Below are 17,968 nucleotides of genomic sequence, written 5' to 3' on the forward strand. Positions count from 1 at the left end.
ACCCTAAGAATGAACCCCTGAGAAATTCCCCACCCCCTGAGAAATATTAGTCAGGAAACCACATTTCCATCCAGTTTTTGTGAGAAGTCATATCGTATTAAAAAAAAGTAATGACAGCTGTGACGGAAACAGGCAGTTTCGGTGTCATTTTATCAGTTTAGACAGAATTTGTTTGTTTCGGTAAAATTAATTATGCAGGAAATGGCGGTGGAGATGCCTTTATGCGCAAATACTGATATAATAACCATCATATCGAAGTAAATTTGGAGTCACGCGATGATATGGGGTGTGATCCTCCCACTACGACTCGGGAATCCATGCAGTTTATTAGGCTACAAATGAAATAAATGATGATGCACTTCACAGCGTGGTGAAAGAGCACTATGATTAGCTTGATGCTGCTTTCCAATAAATCTCCAGGGTCTTATTCCGCTGACATGGTGATCGATGCTTGACTGCCATTTGACAACAACAAAAATGTTCTTGCTCTTATCCATAATAATCTCATCGTGTAGACTAGCACAGCCTACCCACACTGTATTTGTGAGCTGTTGGCTAGAGCGCAGGTGCCAGGACCAGAGTAGGCACATTTGACATTTAATGGTAAAATATTGCTATTTTTTTATGCGGACCCTAAAATATTTGCATGAAAATCTGTCTCCAATTGGATGGAAACCTAGCTAGTGAGACTAATATATTTTGTACTATTGCAAGCTATGTATTGATGAAATAATGCATACTGTTTGGTTATGTGTGGGTCTGAATTCAACTATTCGGTCAGGTATTATACTAATTCAATCTGGTAAACAATTAGAAAAAAGTATCAATAAGTTTAATTTACATATCCATTAGATACTTTTATTCACCTTCAAGACCCTTTCCTTCAGTTCACAAACAAGAGCAGGGCAGCCCCTTTGACTGGAAATACAAATGACAAATTCAGTCGTTATGTTGTGATGGGAAATGATAGGTAACTGAATGCGTTGTCCTGATGTATAACTAAGGCCCAGCCAGGGTGGGGTAAGGGTGGATAGGAATAAGAGAGTCTGACTGTTTAGTGTTTGTTTTCATAAACTTTACATCCCTCTTCTTCTACTTCTATGATATCATGGCAGTCCACAAACAAATGTTTAAGGTGCATGCCGCCACCTACTGTGCAATCAATCATGGTCTGCCTAGTTCTGTACTACTAACCCCCCCCCCCACCACCTTTTTCTCCATTTTGTCCACACTAATCGCTGTCATTTCCAACCTAGCACGTTGTCACGCTCAAGGCTAGTGCACCTTACATCCCTCTTGGAACCTCTTGGGTTATGGTTAATTATCAACTTGGTGCCAAAACCTCCTCTCTGATGCATGGAAAGGTGTATGCTTAGTCAGTGTGTGAGGGTTTACTGACACACACACACACACCAATTTCCCCGTTCTTATTTTCTCTATCTACTACACACTCCCACTCAAACAAACTTATATAAATACATACCCTTATGCTCCCTTTTTTGTGGTTCATGCTCACTGATTCCTCTATGTACCCTCTCACTCAAGTACTCATGCCAACACAACATTTCAGGAATGTTCTCTTTTTCTTTCGAATGTTGAAACTTTCCTCAAATGTTGTTTAAGTTAGCTAACAAAGTAGGGTATAAAGTGCCAGGTACACTGGCACACTTGGAGCACTCCACCACCTGCAAAGTACAGATGGCATGACCCACCCCCACTGACACCTGCTGTGGATCACACTAAATGGGATAGAATGGGGTGAGAAAGTAACAAAGCACAGACTGAAAGTGCCGTCACATCATATCACGCACATTACCACCGCCAGATGGCCACCCTTCTGTAGAGGACAACACCTTAATCATTAATAACACGGCGCTCACGCTAATACAAACACAATGAGACATTACTAAGCATTTTCAAAGAAGTGGCTTAGTTGGTGATATGGCTCATGATGTCTCACTATAGTAATTAAATATTGAATCTGAATCATATTTAGCTTATCACGTAAACAGTGTAGAATTACCTGGTCTTTTAGAGTAACCTTGGGGAGGGAGAGATGATCACCATTAGCACTCAGCTGAGTGAGATTTAGAGACTTGTGTGTGTGTGAGAGGGAGCAGGGCCGAGACAGAGGGGCGGGGTGATTGCACAAGCCCCCTGCGGTGCTTCAACCCCTGGCCACACACACACTATGTATACCGGTAACCAGGGAGAACTGTGGCCTAGTCCTGGAATGTGGCCTACTGTCTGGCCAAAAGAGCTGTTAAACAACACCCTGGCTTTGTCTCTCTTTCACTGTTGCCCAAACAAACAACACACCGGCACACTCTCTATCACACACACACAAACACATTTATACACACGCGCACACACTCACTGGCTCTCTGGCTCTCTCATGGGTTGCTTCATCCACTTGCAGTCACACAACAGGATGTCCTGTTTCTTCTAATGCTTACTCTTTCACGCCCACACTCTGTTCTGTTATATGGTTACCACCTTAAATTAAATTTTTGGGCAAAAAGGCAAACTCCCCTCCATCATTCATCCATTGTATATAGACTTGTTTATACTGTATTATTGACTGTATGTTTGTTTTACTCCATGTGTAACTCTGTGTCGTTGTATCTGATAAACTGCTTTGCTTTATCTTGGCCAGGTCGCAATTGTAAATGAGAACTTGTTCTCAATTTGCCTACCTGGTTAAATAAAGGTAAAAATTAAAATTAAAATTGAATCAGGTGACTCATTCATCACAAAACCCACTGATATTGCCAACTACTTTAATGATTTTTTTCATCTGCAAGATTAGCAAATTTAGGCATGAAATGCCAGCAACAAACACTACTAAATAGGTAAACACTAACTGACTAAATTATGAAAGACAAGCATTGTAACTTTGAATTCCGAAAAGTGAGTGTGGAAGAGGTGAAAATATATTTTTGTTTATCAACAATGACAAGCCACCTGGGTGACAACTTGGATGGAACATTTCTGAGGATAATAGCAGACGATATTGCCACTCCTATTTGCCATATCTTCATTCTAAGCCTACAAGAAAGTGTGTGCCCTCAGGCCTGGAGTGAAGCAAAAGTCATTCCGCTAACCAAGAATAGTAAAGCCCCCTTTACTGGCTCAAATAGCAGACCGATCATCCTGTTACCAACCCTTAGTAAACTTTTGGAAAGAATTCTGTTGAACCAGATTCAATGTTATTTTACAGTAAACAAATTGACAACAGACTTTCAGCACGCTTCTAGGGAAAGGCATTCAACATGCATGGCACACACAAATGACTGATGATTGGCTGAGAGAAATTGACGATAAAAGATTGTGTGAGCTGTTTTGTTAGACTTCAGTGTGGCTTTTGACATTATCGATCATAGTCTGCTGCTGAAAAAACTTGCGTGTTGTGGCCTTACATCCCCCGCTATATTGTAGATAGAGGTACCTGTCTAACAGAACACAGGGGGTGTTCTTTAATTGAAGCCTCTCCAACATAATCCAGGTAGAATAATTAATTCCCCAGGGCAGCTGTCTAGGCCCTTTACTTTTTTTTCAATCTTTACCAATGACATACCACTCGAAAGCCAGTGTGTCTATGTATGCGGATGACTCAACACTATACACTTCAGCTACTAAAGCGAGTGACAAAGAGCGGCAGTTAGTTTCAGAGTGGGTGGCAAGAAATAAGTTAGTCCTAATTATTTCAAAAACGTAGTATTGTATTTGGGACAAATCATTCACTAAATTCTAAATCTCAGCTAAATCTTGTAATGAATAATGTGGAAGTGGAGCCATTTGAGGTGACTAAACTACTTGCAGTAACCCTGGGTTGTAAACTGTCATGGTCAAAACATATTGATGCAACACTAGCTAATATGGGGATAAGTCTGTCAATAATAAAGCACTGCTCTGCCTTCTTAACAACACTATCAAGGTCCTACAAGCCCTAGTTTTGTTGCACCCGGACTACTGTCCAGTTGTCTGTTCAGGTGCCACAAAGAGGGACTTTACAATTGTCTCAGAACAAGGCAGCACAGCTGGCCCTTAAATGTACATGGAGAGCTAACATTAATAAGATGCATGTCAATCTCTCCTGTTCTCAAAGTAGAGGAGAGATTGACTTCATCACTACTTATTTTTGTAAGAAGTATTGACATGCTGAATGCACCGAGCTGTCTGTTTAAACTACTAAAACACAGCTCGGACACCCATGCATACCCCACAAGACATGCCACCAGAGGTCTCTTCACAATCCCAAATTCCAGAGTAGACTAAGCAGACCAAGCAGTAGAATCAGATTTTAAAAATATATAAAAATATACCTTATGGAACAGCGGGGACTGTGAATAGACACACACTCAGGCACAGACACACGCATACACAGACACATGATAACACACTCCCTCTATACACATGTGCACATGGATCTTGTATTGTGTGGTAGTAGAGTAGTGGCCTGAGGGCACACACTTAATGTGTTGTTAAAATCGTTATGAATGTCATGTAATGTTTTTAATTGTGTTTAACTGCCTTAATGTTGTTGGACCCCAGGATGAGTAGCTGCTGCCTTTGCAAGAACTAATGGGGATCCTTAATAAACACAAATACAAAACTCACAAAATGTAGAAGCACAATATACATATAATAAGATATCCTGAACAAAGGCATGATGTGCATATGGACTCATTCTTAAATCTGCCAATGTCTTTCTCCTCAGGTCAAGTGACAGCCTTCTCTGATCTAGATGAAGAGATTGACTTCCTTCACTCAGTCATTGCCAAACAGGAAGTGTCAGAGGTCAAACAATCAAAACAATCAGGTGAGCCTTACATTCTGTATGCATTTCTATGAATTTTATTACGTTTCAGTTACTTTTCCATAGATGTGTGTCGCTATATATAAAACGTTATCTACACCACAATAATAACAATGTCTGTCTCTCTCTTCCGCTCTCTTATTCTCTCTCTCTCTCTCCCAGACACCCCCTCCAAGGCAGTTCCTATGACTCAGACAAAGTTTCCCAGACAGAGAGGCAAGGCCCAACCTTCTGTGGAGCAGCCCACTACCGCCCACCCCTCTACCCGGACCCCGCAGCCTGCCACTGGGGCTCTGGAGAGGGTGGGACCGGGGGGACCTGGAGGCCCCATAGCCATCCCATTCCCCTCCAAGGACAGTCTCCTTGTCAGTAAGTGTCTTTATTAGTTGAAAGTAGTGACACGTTTATGGCGTAAGACCAGGCCAGCTCTACTAAGTGTGCTTAGGGTTGTTGTCCTGTTGGAAGGTGAACCTTTGCCCCAGTCTGAGGTCTTGAGCGCTCTGGAGCAGGTTTTCATCAAAAATCTCTCTGTACTTTGCCCCTTTCATCTTTCCCTCGATCCTGACTAGTCTCCCATTCCCTGCCGCTGAAAAACATCCCCACAGCATGATGCTGCCACCACCATGCTGCACCATAGGGTGATAAGTGGTGCCGGGTTTTCTCCAGACGTGACGCTTGGTATTCAGTCCAAAGAGTTCAATCTTGGTTTCATTAGACCAGAGAATCTTGTTTCTCATGGTCTGAGTCCTTTAGGTGCCTTTTGGCAAACTCCAAAAGGAGATGTCATGGGGCTGACATGTGCCGTGGCTTCCGTCTGGCCACTAAAGGCCTGATTGGTGGAGTGCTGCAGAGATGGTTGTCCTTCTGGAAGGTTCTCCCATCTCCACAGAGGAACTCTGGAGCTTTGTCAGAGTGACCATTGGGTTCTTGGTCACCTCCATAACCGTAGTCCTTCTCCCCCAATTGCTCAGTTTGGCCGGACGGCTAGCTCTAGGAAGAGTCTTGGTGGTTCGAAACTTCTTCCATTTAAGAATGATGGAGGCCACTGTGTTCTTGGGGACCTTCAATGCTGCAGAAATGTTTTGGTACCCTTCCCCAGATCTGTGCCTCGACACAATCCTGTCTGAGCTCAACGGACAATTCCTTCCACCTCATGGCTTGGTTTTTGCTCTGACATGCACTGTCAACTGTGGGACCTTATATAGACAGGTGTGTGCCTTTCCAAATCATGTCCAATCAATTGAATTTACCACAGGCAATTGCAATTATGGGCTATTGTGTGTAGATAAGGGGGAAAAAATAAGTAGGTATTTTTTAATAAGGCTGTAACATTACAAAATGTGGAAAAAGTGAAGGGGTCTGAATACTTTCCGAAGGGAATAGATTTGAAAGTGGTTAGATTCCATCTGCAGTCACACACAATTTCATAATTTCTCCTCCTTTTATGGGTATCTTGTCTTCACTCTATCCTCTTCTCTGTTTGTTTCGACCTCTGCAGTTATGATCTCTGTGTGTATCATCTTTGGCACTGTGGCCCTGATCTTGGCTACAGTTTGCTGGGTAAGGTAAGACATCAGACAGTAACAATATCAATATGTTATTATTTAATTTGACAACTTAGATGTGCTAGACTCCCTTCTATTGTTTTACTGTCAAGTGTTTTTGTTAGAGCATGTTAAATCATTTTCCAACACATTTTATAAAGGATCAATTTAAGCACTGCACTGTTATGATGCATCCCAAATGGCACGCTACTGCCTATGGTGCACTTTGGACCAGGGTCCATAAAGCTTTGGTCAAAGTAGTGCACTATATAGGGAATATCGCGCTATTGGGAAGTGTCCAAAATGCAGATTTTATTTTAATTTTATTTTACCTACTGTTCCTGCTCCAGTCTCCCTAGTCTCTAATGGCTCAGAATAATGTTGCCCCCTACAGGTTGCAGAAGGAATCACGTCTGGCCCAGAAGGTAGATTACCCTGTATTTGGAAGCAATGGAAATGGAACAGCCAACAGGACTTCAGTAAGTGCATTGTTCCGCATGGGGCACAATACATCCCCCTCAGCTAAATACGTTAGGAGTCTTTTCCATATTACCCAGATTAGACCCTGTTCTCTTTGGTCCTCTGTTGTTTCCACAATCAAGTGGGGAGGCTGATGACATCAGAGTAAACCCATCAGACCAGCTCCTTGAATGGCCAACTCTTGAAGTTTGCAATTGTGTCCCAAAACAAAGTTTTTCTCAAAACATATTTGTGTACCCATAAGTGTGTGTACATTACTGTATTTATACAGGGGATATTGTTTTTCAACAGGAAACGTTCAAAAATGGCTGAAGTTTGTCTTTAATCTTAGTCCTGGATGAAGAAGCACTTTGAATATAAGATCCCTATTTTGAACATGCATTTTAGACCAGGATTAGCCTAATCTATGTCCGGGATACCGTACCTACACATGTGTAAATAAGGGACTAGACTATTTTTTTGTATGATTAATTTCCTTCTGTCAATGTGATTTGACCACAGGATGTCTGTGACGTAAGCATCTGATTTTCAGGCTTTGCCTCTTCTTTGCTTTTCCTCCCCGCTGAGGGTGGTTTTCATGGGTCTCTCCTCTCCTTCTCCCTTTTCTCCTCAGTCGGGGGATAAGAAGTTGGCACAGAGTGCTCAGATGTACCACTACCAGCATCAGAAACAGCAGATGCTCTCCATGGAAAAGTGAGTTCTACTCCTCCTCTTGCCCTTTTCGGTCTTGCGTCCTTTCTCTCTCCCTACCTGTCCGACAATTCAGTTTCATTCAAATATGAATACACACACACATATTCATCTTGGTGCATTCTGTTGTTTTTCAGACATAAATCGGAGACGAAAGTCACTGACTCAGAAGTCACATCAGATGAGGAAGAAGTGGGCGGAGACTTCACTGTGTACGAGTGCCCTGGCCTTGCACCGGTGGGTGTGCTAGGACACACACACACACATGCACTCGCACTCAGACATGCACACACACACACACTCAGGCACAAACACATAATATATTCACACAAATTCTGTCCTTGTTTACACACAATATTCATATTGCTGATGACTGTGTTTGTTTGGCTTTTATGTCATTGCAGACTGGAGAGATGGAAGTGAAAAATCCTTTGTTTGACGACTCTACCCTACACTACCAAGGGAATCCCAAGGGAATTCCATAGGCTTTAATGCATGCTGGAACACGCAGACACCACACACACAGAAACATACACCCAATTAAAACACAATACAAACCTACACACACACACACACACGCAATTTCTTTACTCTGGAAAAGACCAGCTTAACTCTCCAATCAGGTTGTTCTCTCAAAACTGGACAGGCTTATACAGATGTTGGATCTTAATTTGATGCATTTTGTTGCAGAAGGAAAATTATCTGCAGCAGGAGGAATTGAATGTCTATTTAATATTGAGAATCAATACCAGGGGGCAGCTGGAAGCAGTGTTTTGTAGGCTATACAATAATTTAGACTGTAGGTCCACTGACTAATTGTTGTATTATATGTTCAAGGCAAACAATAAGCAAAATAAATTGGTGGTTATCACAGAGCCTGTGTGGTCCAGTGGGTACAGCCGCTGACAACGGTAAACATATGCTAGAGTAGGCATGGGTTTGAATCTGGTCCAGTAATGTCCTTTGAGAAACTAGTACATTTCTAGTTAATCTCTGTGGGCTGTACATTTACTCTTACTCAAGTAATTTCTGGAGGAAGTAACTTATTTTTTACTCCATTACATTTGACCAAATTACTTTAGTTACATAGATTTTTAATATAATATTGTCGCTGTCGGATGACATTTTTTACATGACTCGATACTATACGTCTGTATGAACGTTTCACAACCACTTGACCAATGAAATGTATTCAAAATAGGTTGTCATCAAAACTCTTAAGTCCATTGTCTCTCAAAGTTGTCCATCAAACCCAGTTTTATCTCCACCACGGCTCTCGAAGGGAAGCGCACGTCTTCATATTTTTGTTCTTGGGTTCTTAGCCAGACTCGATCAGAGGTAAGTTGCACTTTAATTACCTTCTGCCTTTGTAATATTATATATTTCTGAAGTAAGATAAGTCATTTCTAATTAGCTAATATATTAGAAATATAGAAATGAACTAGCTAGCTTTGGCTGACCCAGACTGTGACAGAAAAAGTTTAATCTCATGTTTTTAGCTCCCCATATGACCTCTGGAAGACATTCCTGCAGTCAGCACACCCCCTCAAAACTTGAGACATCTGTGGCATTGTGTTGTGTGACACAACTGCACATTTTAGTGGCCTTTTATTGTCCCCAGCACAAGGTGCACCTGTGTAATGATCATGCTGTTTAATCAGCTTGTTGGTAAAGACACACCTGTCAGGTGGATGGATTATTATCACTAACAGGGATGTAAATACATTTGTGGGAAAAAAATGTAGATTAAGACTTTTTTTGTCTGTCTGGAAAATGTCTGGGATCATTTATTTCAGCTCATGAAACATGAGACCAACAGTATACATGTTGTGTTCATATTTTCGCTCAGTATAGCTATCACATTAGGTTGCCATTACAAGACAAGCTGTCTAAACTAGATGCAGCGTCAACGATGTAGCTAGCTAACATTAGCAAGATCAACAGGTCAGTCCACCGCAGCATCCTCCCACACATTATTCTCCCTGTTTGTGTGTGTGTGTCATTCTGTTTTTATGAAAATGCCTATAAGCACCTCTTTCATACAGTCAGTGTATCATCTCCGTAAGCTTTTTGTGCCCTATAGAAATCATATAGATTGTCTTTTTATTTATAGCTTGTAGCGGCAGTACCGAGGCGATAGGAGAATGAGCCAGCCAAGAAAAGAAAATACTCTTGAAAGTGGAAAGGACAGGTTCGGAAGGGATGGAGTATAAATACTGTTTTGTCTAGAAGGGATAAAGCTTTTGTCAAAAATATAAAACATTTCATAACAGGTTAGGAGGAATAAGTTATGATTAGTAAAAAATGTTAGGATTAGCTAAAATGCAACAAAAAAAAAGACTTTTGACATCAATTTAATTCAATAGTAAAATGTGTCTGATTTGCATACTAGTAACACGATTTGATAATGACATTTCGGGAATTGATTGTTTTACTGTTGTAACACCTGTCCATTCTGAGTGAGAAATTGAACATCACACTTGGTGTAAATATTTTTGTATGCATATTCACATGTACTTGAAATGATATTGTGATTGTCATTAATGCTATTGAAATTGTACAATTATTCCAATGCCTCGAGTACCACATACCTTTTTATGAAATTGTGCACATTGCTAGATATTAAGTCAACATTGCATGACCCTAATTGAAACTATACAGCCTACCGACTTTGTTTGATGTTAGTCTTCATTGGAGAGTACCTGTGCTGGGGGACGTCTGCAAGATGGTGCTGGCAGGCTTTAATTAGAAATGAATGTTTTCTGACCGGATACTTTTTTACTCATTCATGAGTAGTTTCTCAAGAAGGCAAATTTTACTTTGTAATTCATTCATCTAAGTAACAGTACTTGTGCTTAAATACAGATTTTCAGTACTCTACCCACCGCTGCAAATTATACATAGCCTAACTAAAAATACATGGGTGAGCATACACACTGGAGGAAAGTTTATCGTTCTACAGTAGGCCTACATCTGTCAATCAATTGATGCTCCAAATCAGCTCAACAATTTAGCCAGGGAAACACAAACAGTAGATTATCGGTTTTTACACCTTTTATTTAGGTACTATTGATTGGCTAACGGCTAGCCTACAAAATGTAGCCTATAGAAATATAATCAAATAACAAAGGGCCTATTGCAACCATTGATGGCACTAGATTATCGCCAACTAAAGCCTTGTTCACACTGCAGGCCTTAATGCGCAAATCAGTTTGGGTTATCACATCTGTTTTGGGCTACTGACTGTCCAGACAGCAAGCTAAAGGTGACCGGATTGTGTGTGTTCAGACAGCAGTCATTTGCTGACAAGGCTATGCTAGTTGTCATAGTAATGACAGGTGTGTGTGTGTGCACAGTGGTGTAGGCTGATTGGTGGTGGTGCTTGTGCTTCCTATCACTCAGACGTTATGTAGCAAGCTAAGGTGACAACAATGCCTTCCATGGACGTGTCCCAGTTGCTTTGAATGTTTAAAATCATTAGGGTAAGAACACTTTTAAAGCCTCAAAGGACAAGATGATCCAACTTTCAAAACGAGTCCTTTTTGGCTAGCCACAGCAGTCAACTAGCTAGCTAGGTAGCTGTTTAGCTTTCTAGCATATTCACTAGTTTGTTTGTAAACAATGAACAAGCTAGGTAGCTACCACATGTTATTGTCAAACTGTCAACAGAGTAGCTAGCAAGCAATAAGATATGCCAAATAACAGTCTAAAAACCACTTGAGGGCAAATAAATCAGATTTGACCGTTCAGACACAAGTCACATGGCGGTTTGAAATATCAGATTCCATGTGGTTTTTTTGGCTGTGCAGACAGCAGGGGAAATAACAGATCGAATTGAAAATGCAAATAAATAGGATTTGAGTAATGTCAAACTGCCAATGTGAACACGGCTACAGGTCTCGTTAAACTATCAATATGCGCCAAATTTACCCACACAGCTGATCTCAATTCCAACCATTACCTCGAAGGCCCGCAAAAAGATGATGGCGGTGTTACCTTAGTCAGAGATCTGTATACAATGACGAGATGCTCATGTCTCCGCCCTAACAATGGGAGTCGTCCCAAAGGCAGACGACAAGCTTAGGTCTGCATATTAAAGCCCATAGAAACGCTTTGGGCTTATTTTTGCGAGAGTGAGCCCTCTCACGTCACCTCTTCCTCTCTACCTTAGTCCTGCTTTCAACGAAAGTCTTTCGAGATATGTTCGCCCTCTGGTTGGTATTGTCATCGGAACAATTTAGTCCTTTTTGAACAGACTACGGGTGATTTATCTATTTTACAACCAATTCTGTACAATAGAAATAAAGTATTCCCTCGTTTATTATGGCAAATCTACTGTGGTAATTCCCCCAACACTTTGTATGAATGGAAACTAATGTTGGTGTATTATGGTTATTTTATATCTTTACTATTTTTGTTATCCGAAAGTGTCTGGTATGGTAATTTCTAATCAAGAAATTACCCTGGACTGTCCATATTTGTAATGTCTAACTACATCAAATCAAATTTTATTTGTCACATACACATGGTTAGCAGATGTTAATGCGAGTGTAGCGAAATGCATCAAGGCAATCTGGAGATTGGGCTAGAATCGAACGCACTCCAACACGGTAGGCCTATATGTGCAAGCTGAAGGCAGTGGCACTAACCACTAGACCACAATTGAACTCAATTTGGATAGTTTATTCCAGGGGTGCAACTTTCACTGGGGAACATGCCCCCTCCCACCAAAAACGAGGCAACGGTGGGCTTTAGGACCATGCGGACACCTCCGAGCCGTCGTCGGGTATCCTGTTCGGAGTGTTTATCCGACTGGATAAAAAATATATATCATAAGAATAATTATGTCCCCCCCACTTCTAAAACCAAAGTTGCACCCCTTGTTTATTTGTAACCTTAGGATACACTAGACACTTGTATGTCGTACCCTAGTGGAGATCAATAACTATCTTGTGTTAAGCTATATAAAACAAAAGTTGTTGATGTATATGGTTGAATTTCAGATACATTTTTGTATATTTGAATGTTGCAGTGACAGGACCAAGGCCTATAGCATTTAAGCGAGCTGGAGAGAAATTTTGTTGAAGATAGTGAGCTCTGATCCCAATAACTCGACTGTTCACGAATGGAGAGAGAAATTACTGCTCATTTTTAGCCAATCACAAGGCTCATTTGAATTACTGAATCGGGAAAATGTTCCGCAACAAGAGTAATCAAGTTAAGATCCAACATCTGTAGAAGAATAAAAAATTAAAAAATTAAGAAAATGAAGAGGGATGTTGATTGACAAACTCTGGATCACTCACAGCCATTGTGGACTTCTATGGGAACTACAGCCATGTGTAAAACTCAATGTATGTCCCAAATGGCACCCTATATAGTGCACTACTTTTGACTAAAGCCCTATGGGTCCTGGTCAAAAGTAGTGCACTATATAGCCCCTTTTGTGTCAACTAGATATTATTACCCCCCCTCTTAGAATCAATGTTTCCTTTGCTTGCCTTTGTAAAGCTCATTATTTTGTGTAGTGATCTCCCAAAGCCTCTGTTTGAATGGTACAATGAGCAAACATGTATAGATTGCATACAGAACACAGAGATGTGCAGTTTTTATAATATATAATAAAAAACAGTCCCTTACTGTATTTGTCATGCATAGCTAGTAGCTAAACCCAGTTCATTATAGGTACATATAAAGGGGTTTTCATGAAATGTGCTTGGTATTGGGTTAAGGAGCGAGAGGAACGCAAGGGGACACTGTCATGATATACTGTGATATAATCTTTAAAGTACTATTTTATGCCCACGAAAATGGTGTGATTCCAACATGTTTGACTTTGATTCAGTCTCATATGTGTAAGGATCCTGTAACTGAAGGAGACATTTAAAGTGATATATATGCACTTGAATATCTATAGGATTTGTGGTGGATGTATGGTAAATATCACTATTTAGTATTGTCTCTGTTTTATCCTCTGTTTGGGGCGGCAGGAAGCCTAGTGGTTAGAACGTTGGGACAGTAACTGAAAGGTTGCTAGATCGAATCCCCGAGCTGCCAAGGAAAAAACTGTCGTTCTGTCCCTGAGCAAGGCACCCACTGTTCCTAGGCCGTCATTGTAAAAAAAAAATGTGTTCTTAACTGACTTGCATAGTGAAATAAAATGTAAAAAGAAGATATATCCCTCTCAGTTCCAACTCTGGTGTTGCAAAATGACCATACAAAGAGTGAGTGTTCTCTGTTATATATTTGCACATGCAGGCCATCTGAACTAAATGTTGTTAACTCAAGTGAGATGTGCAAAATGACCATGCACATTTTTGTCGCTCTGTCTCTCTCTCTTTCTCTCTCTAAAGGATTTCACTCTCTTATCTCCCTCTCTCTCGAAAGGATGTTACTCTTTACATGACTTTTGACCCTGAAATGGACTGCACAGAATGGGTAAATTAAGCTATAGGAGTGGCTGGAGCGGGTGCTGGGGATCAGTTTTATTAGTCGATCCTTAATGGGGAGGTGTGTGGGGGAGGGGGCTTGGAGTAGGTACTGGAAATATCCATTCCTGACTCTGTTATCCAGCTCTCTATGACGTGCTGTGTTGTCGGTTCCGCATCACACACCAACACCAAATAAAAGACCGTTTCATTCGTTTTCAACTTTCATCGCCTTTTGAATCACACTTTCTATGACATTTCTCAAGTGTCTTTGGTGGACTGGACTGGAGTCATTTTTGCTCTCCTCCCTCCTTAACCTTTCTGTTTGTGTGTTACAAGTTTTATTAGTCGTATGTACGGAATACACATGGTATACACCGCCCAACTAAATGATTCTGGACAAAGCAACAACATTAAGAAATAATCAAATATATCAACACGACATAAAGTAAATGGCTCAGTAGAATAGAATAAACTGTTTAGCACAAGTATAATACAGGAAGGCACAATTTAATGTCCAATATTTACATGTGTTCAGGGGAAGGGGGGATTGGGGGGGCAAGTATTTAAATTGTGCAGTATTTAGCAATCACAATAAGAGTCTGGTAGCAACCATTTGTGATGGGTGTGCAGCATTAATGTGTGTGTGTTGAGTTGTGTGCGTCTGGGTGCTAAGGTGTGGAGAATTAGCAAGTGGTCAGTCCAGTTCAAGTGTTCAGCAGTCTAAGGGCTTGTAGATACCAACAGGCTCCGAGACAGTTTCTATCAGACCTCCTGCTCCAATACCGTCTGCCAGACCGTAAGGGAGTGAACAGCTTGTGGCTGGGGTGTGTGGGGTCCTTAATGATGCTGCGGGCCTTCCTCAGGCACCGTTTAAAGTAGATGTCCTAGATGGGTGATGTACTGGGCCCTCTTCATCTTCCATCCGCTGGAGGGCCTTGCGGTCGTGGACGGAGCAATTCCCATACCAGGCCGTGATGCAACTGGTCAGGGCGCTCTCGATGATGCAGCAGTAGTATTTGGAGATGACCCAGGGTGGCACGCCAAATTTCTTCAACGGCCTTAGGAAGTATAGACGCTGTTGTGCCTTTATTAGCAACAGTGTCTGGTCAAGTCCACGGGGATGTGGACGCTGAAGATCTTAAAACTTCTGCTCTCTCGACTGCAGTCCTGTTTATGTGGATCAGGGCATGTTCCCTCTGCTTCCTGAAGTCAACAATCTACTCCTCTGTTTTGCTGACGTTGAGGGAAAAGTTGTTGTCCTGGCACCACAATGCTAGTTCACTTACCTCCTCCCTACAGGCTGACTCATCATTGTTGGTTATCAGGCCTACATCCGTGTGTGTGTGTTTGGTTTTACTATCCTTGTGGGGAACCAGAAGTCATCACAAGGATAGTAAAATAAGGGAACATTTTACCGGTCTCCACAATGAAAAAGGCTATTTTAGGCTTAGGGGTTAGTTTTAGGGTTACAATCAGGGTTAGGGTTACAATTAGGGTTAGGGGTTAAGTTGATGGTTTGGGTTAAGGTTCAGGGTTAGGGAAAATAGGATTTTGAATGGGAATCAATTGCTTGGTCCCCACAAGGGTAGTAAAACAAACGTATGTGGGGGTGGGGGCTCTTGTATCTCACGCTATTGAGCTGCCTGCCTAGGGCTGTTAAGGCCCATTGTCCCTGTGAATGGTGGTAGGGAGGACGGTATTGGTCTGCTGCTGAAGGTTTGCGATGGGTAGAGGGATGGCGTTGACTGTCAAAGGCAGGGCTGTTAGGGAGAAAATCAAAAAGCCATCAGACTCATTTGTGGGGGAAGGTAGTCAGGGAGAAAAGAGGTGCAGACTGTGAGCCTACTATGGATGCTAGGGGGAGAAGGGTCAGAAAAAACTCTGAGCCCTAGAGGTTGTGTATATAACTAAGGCTTAGAGTTTTTAGAGTTGGCCTGAATAATCGGGGCGGCAGGTAGCCTCGTGGTTAGAGCGTTGGACTAATAACTGAAAGGTTGCAAGTTCAAATCCCCGAGCTGACAAGGCAAAAAAAATCTGTCGTTCTGCCCCTGAACAAGGTGTTCTTAACTGACTTGCCTAGTTAAATTAAAATAAGAAGTTATGGGTATATATATATAAACTACATCATGGCCAATCAAAACAGCCAATGAAGACAAATGAACATGTTTTTGAGCAAGTCAATCTGTATGAAATCTCTCCACTAACAGAGTCAGAAGGGGATAACGGCAAGATAAATGTTATTTTGGCAATGAAAAAAAAAAGGCTTAAATGATTGAAACTACTAGGCACTCCTCCTATGCCTATCTCAGTCACCCGGGTGGGTGAGTGGTGACCGTGTGTCTGAACTACATTGTTTACCCACACAGCTATGTGTGACTTTCCCTCACCACCCCTCACACTTCCTCATGGCTGATACCACACTACTTTCACACTGTACAGGGAGCTTATTTGGACATGGTGCTAGACAGACTTGATATGTGCGAGTTGTCTCAGCTTTGACTTTATTACAAAATACAGTATTACATTGTGCTGTGATACCATTACCGTCTCCACTATCTCCACTCTTATTTAAAGCTCAGCGAAAGGAGGGAAAAGCCCCTCACCCAGTCCGCAGTGGGATCAGATAGATTCTTCTCCTATAGAGAAATTACAGAGCTCCCTTGAGGGAGGGGACTATGAACGATGAAGAGGCCACTTAAGAGGTAAGACAAGATCTAAAAAAAGACATCTAGAGGATTTTCAGGCTAATCCCCAAGCACCCTCCCTCCCACCCTGACTGTACCTACTACCCCCTCACTGTCCAGCCCATACAGGTCCCCACTGGATCCCCCCTGCCCCCGGACCCCTGTCCTCTTGGAATCCCTGCCTGGTTCTACTTTCTCCCTGTGTGTTTAGCATGACAATTCCCTCCCAAGTCCATGGCACAGGACAATGCATGTAGCTTGAGTTTGATGTCTTTTAAGCCTTTGACTGGATTCTGTGGCCTCCAAGGTCCCCTCTCCCTGGCTTTGTAATGGGGAGAGCGAGAGCACAGCTCTCCTGGTTAAATCTGCTGGGTCATTGCGTTTGAAAATGGGCAGGCTGAATGGGGAGGGGAAACAGTCATCTGTAAAGGGAGTGTTGAGTGGGGTGGGGGTTTAGAAATGGCAGGAAAAATGAGTACAAATCTAATTTTGATCACATACAAATATTATTGTATATTATTGTGTATATGCACATATATACACTGCTCAAAAAAATAAAGGGAACACTTAAACAACACAATGTAACTCCAAGTCAATCACACTTCTGTGAAATCAAACTGTCCACTTAGGAAGCAACACTGATTGACAAATTTCACATGCTGTTGTGCAAATGGAATAGACAACAGGTGGAAATTATAGGCAATTAGCAAGACACCCCCAATAAAGGAGTGGTTCTGCAGGTGGTGACCACAGACCACTTCTCAGTTCCTATGCTTCCTGGCTGATGTTTTGGTCACTTTTGAACGCTGGCGGTGCTTTCACTCTAGTGGTAGCATGAGACGGAGTCTACAACCCACACAAGTGGCTCAGGTAGTGCAGCTCATCCAGGATGGCACATCAATGTGAGATGTGGCAAGAAGGTTTGCTGTGTCTGTCAGCGTAGTGTCCAGAGCATGGAGGCGCTACCAGGAGACAGGTCAGTACATCAGGAGACGTGGAGGAGGCCGTAGGAGGGCAACAACCCAGCAGCAGGACCGCTACCTCCGCCATTTGTGCAAGGAGGAGCACTGCCAGAGCCCTGCAAAATGACCTCCAGCAGGCCACAAATGTGCATGTGTCTGCTCAAACGGTCAGAAACAGACTCCATGAGGGTAGTATGAGGGCCCGACATCCACAGGTGGGGGTTGGGCTTACAGCCCAACACCGTGCAGGACGTTTGGCATTTGCCAGAGAACACCAAGATTGGCAAATTCGCCACTGGCGCCCTGTGCTCTTCACAGATGAAAGCAGGTTCACACTGAGCACATGTTACAGACATGA

General features: G+C 42.1%; 1 protein-coding gene across 1 annotated transcript in view; it reads left to right on the plus strand.

Moving 5' to 3' along the window:
• Positions 1 to 8,408, plus strand: part of LOC115121794 (neural proliferation differentiation and control protein 1-like) — a 33,843-nt gene extending 25,435 nt beyond the window's left edge. Inside the window, exons 3-9 of the mRNA XM_029650933.2 lie at positions 4,721 to 4,822; positions 4,982 to 5,188; positions 6,318 to 6,384; positions 6,758 to 6,842; positions 7,457 to 7,536; positions 7,671 to 7,770; positions 7,938 to 8,408. Of these exons, the coding sequence (XP_029506793.1) occupies positions 4,721 to 4,822; positions 4,982 to 5,188; positions 6,318 to 6,384; positions 6,758 to 6,842; positions 7,457 to 7,536; positions 7,671 to 7,770; positions 7,938 to 8,018 (722 nt within the window). The 3' untranslated portion in view covers positions 8,019 to 8,408. The remainder of the gene's footprint in view (positions 1 to 4,720; positions 4,823 to 4,981; positions 5,189 to 6,317; positions 6,385 to 6,757; positions 6,843 to 7,456; positions 7,537 to 7,670; positions 7,771 to 7,937) is intronic.
• The last annotated feature ends 9,560 nt before the right edge of the window (positions 8,409 to 17,968 follow it).

Source organism: Oncorhynchus nerka, linkage group LG4, assembly GCF_034236695.1.
Source record: "Oncorhynchus nerka isolate Pitt River linkage group LG4, Oner_Uvic_2.0, whole genome shotgun sequence".
NCBI lineage: Eukaryota > Metazoa > Chordata > Actinopteri > Salmoniformes > Salmonidae > Oncorhynchus > Oncorhynchus nerka.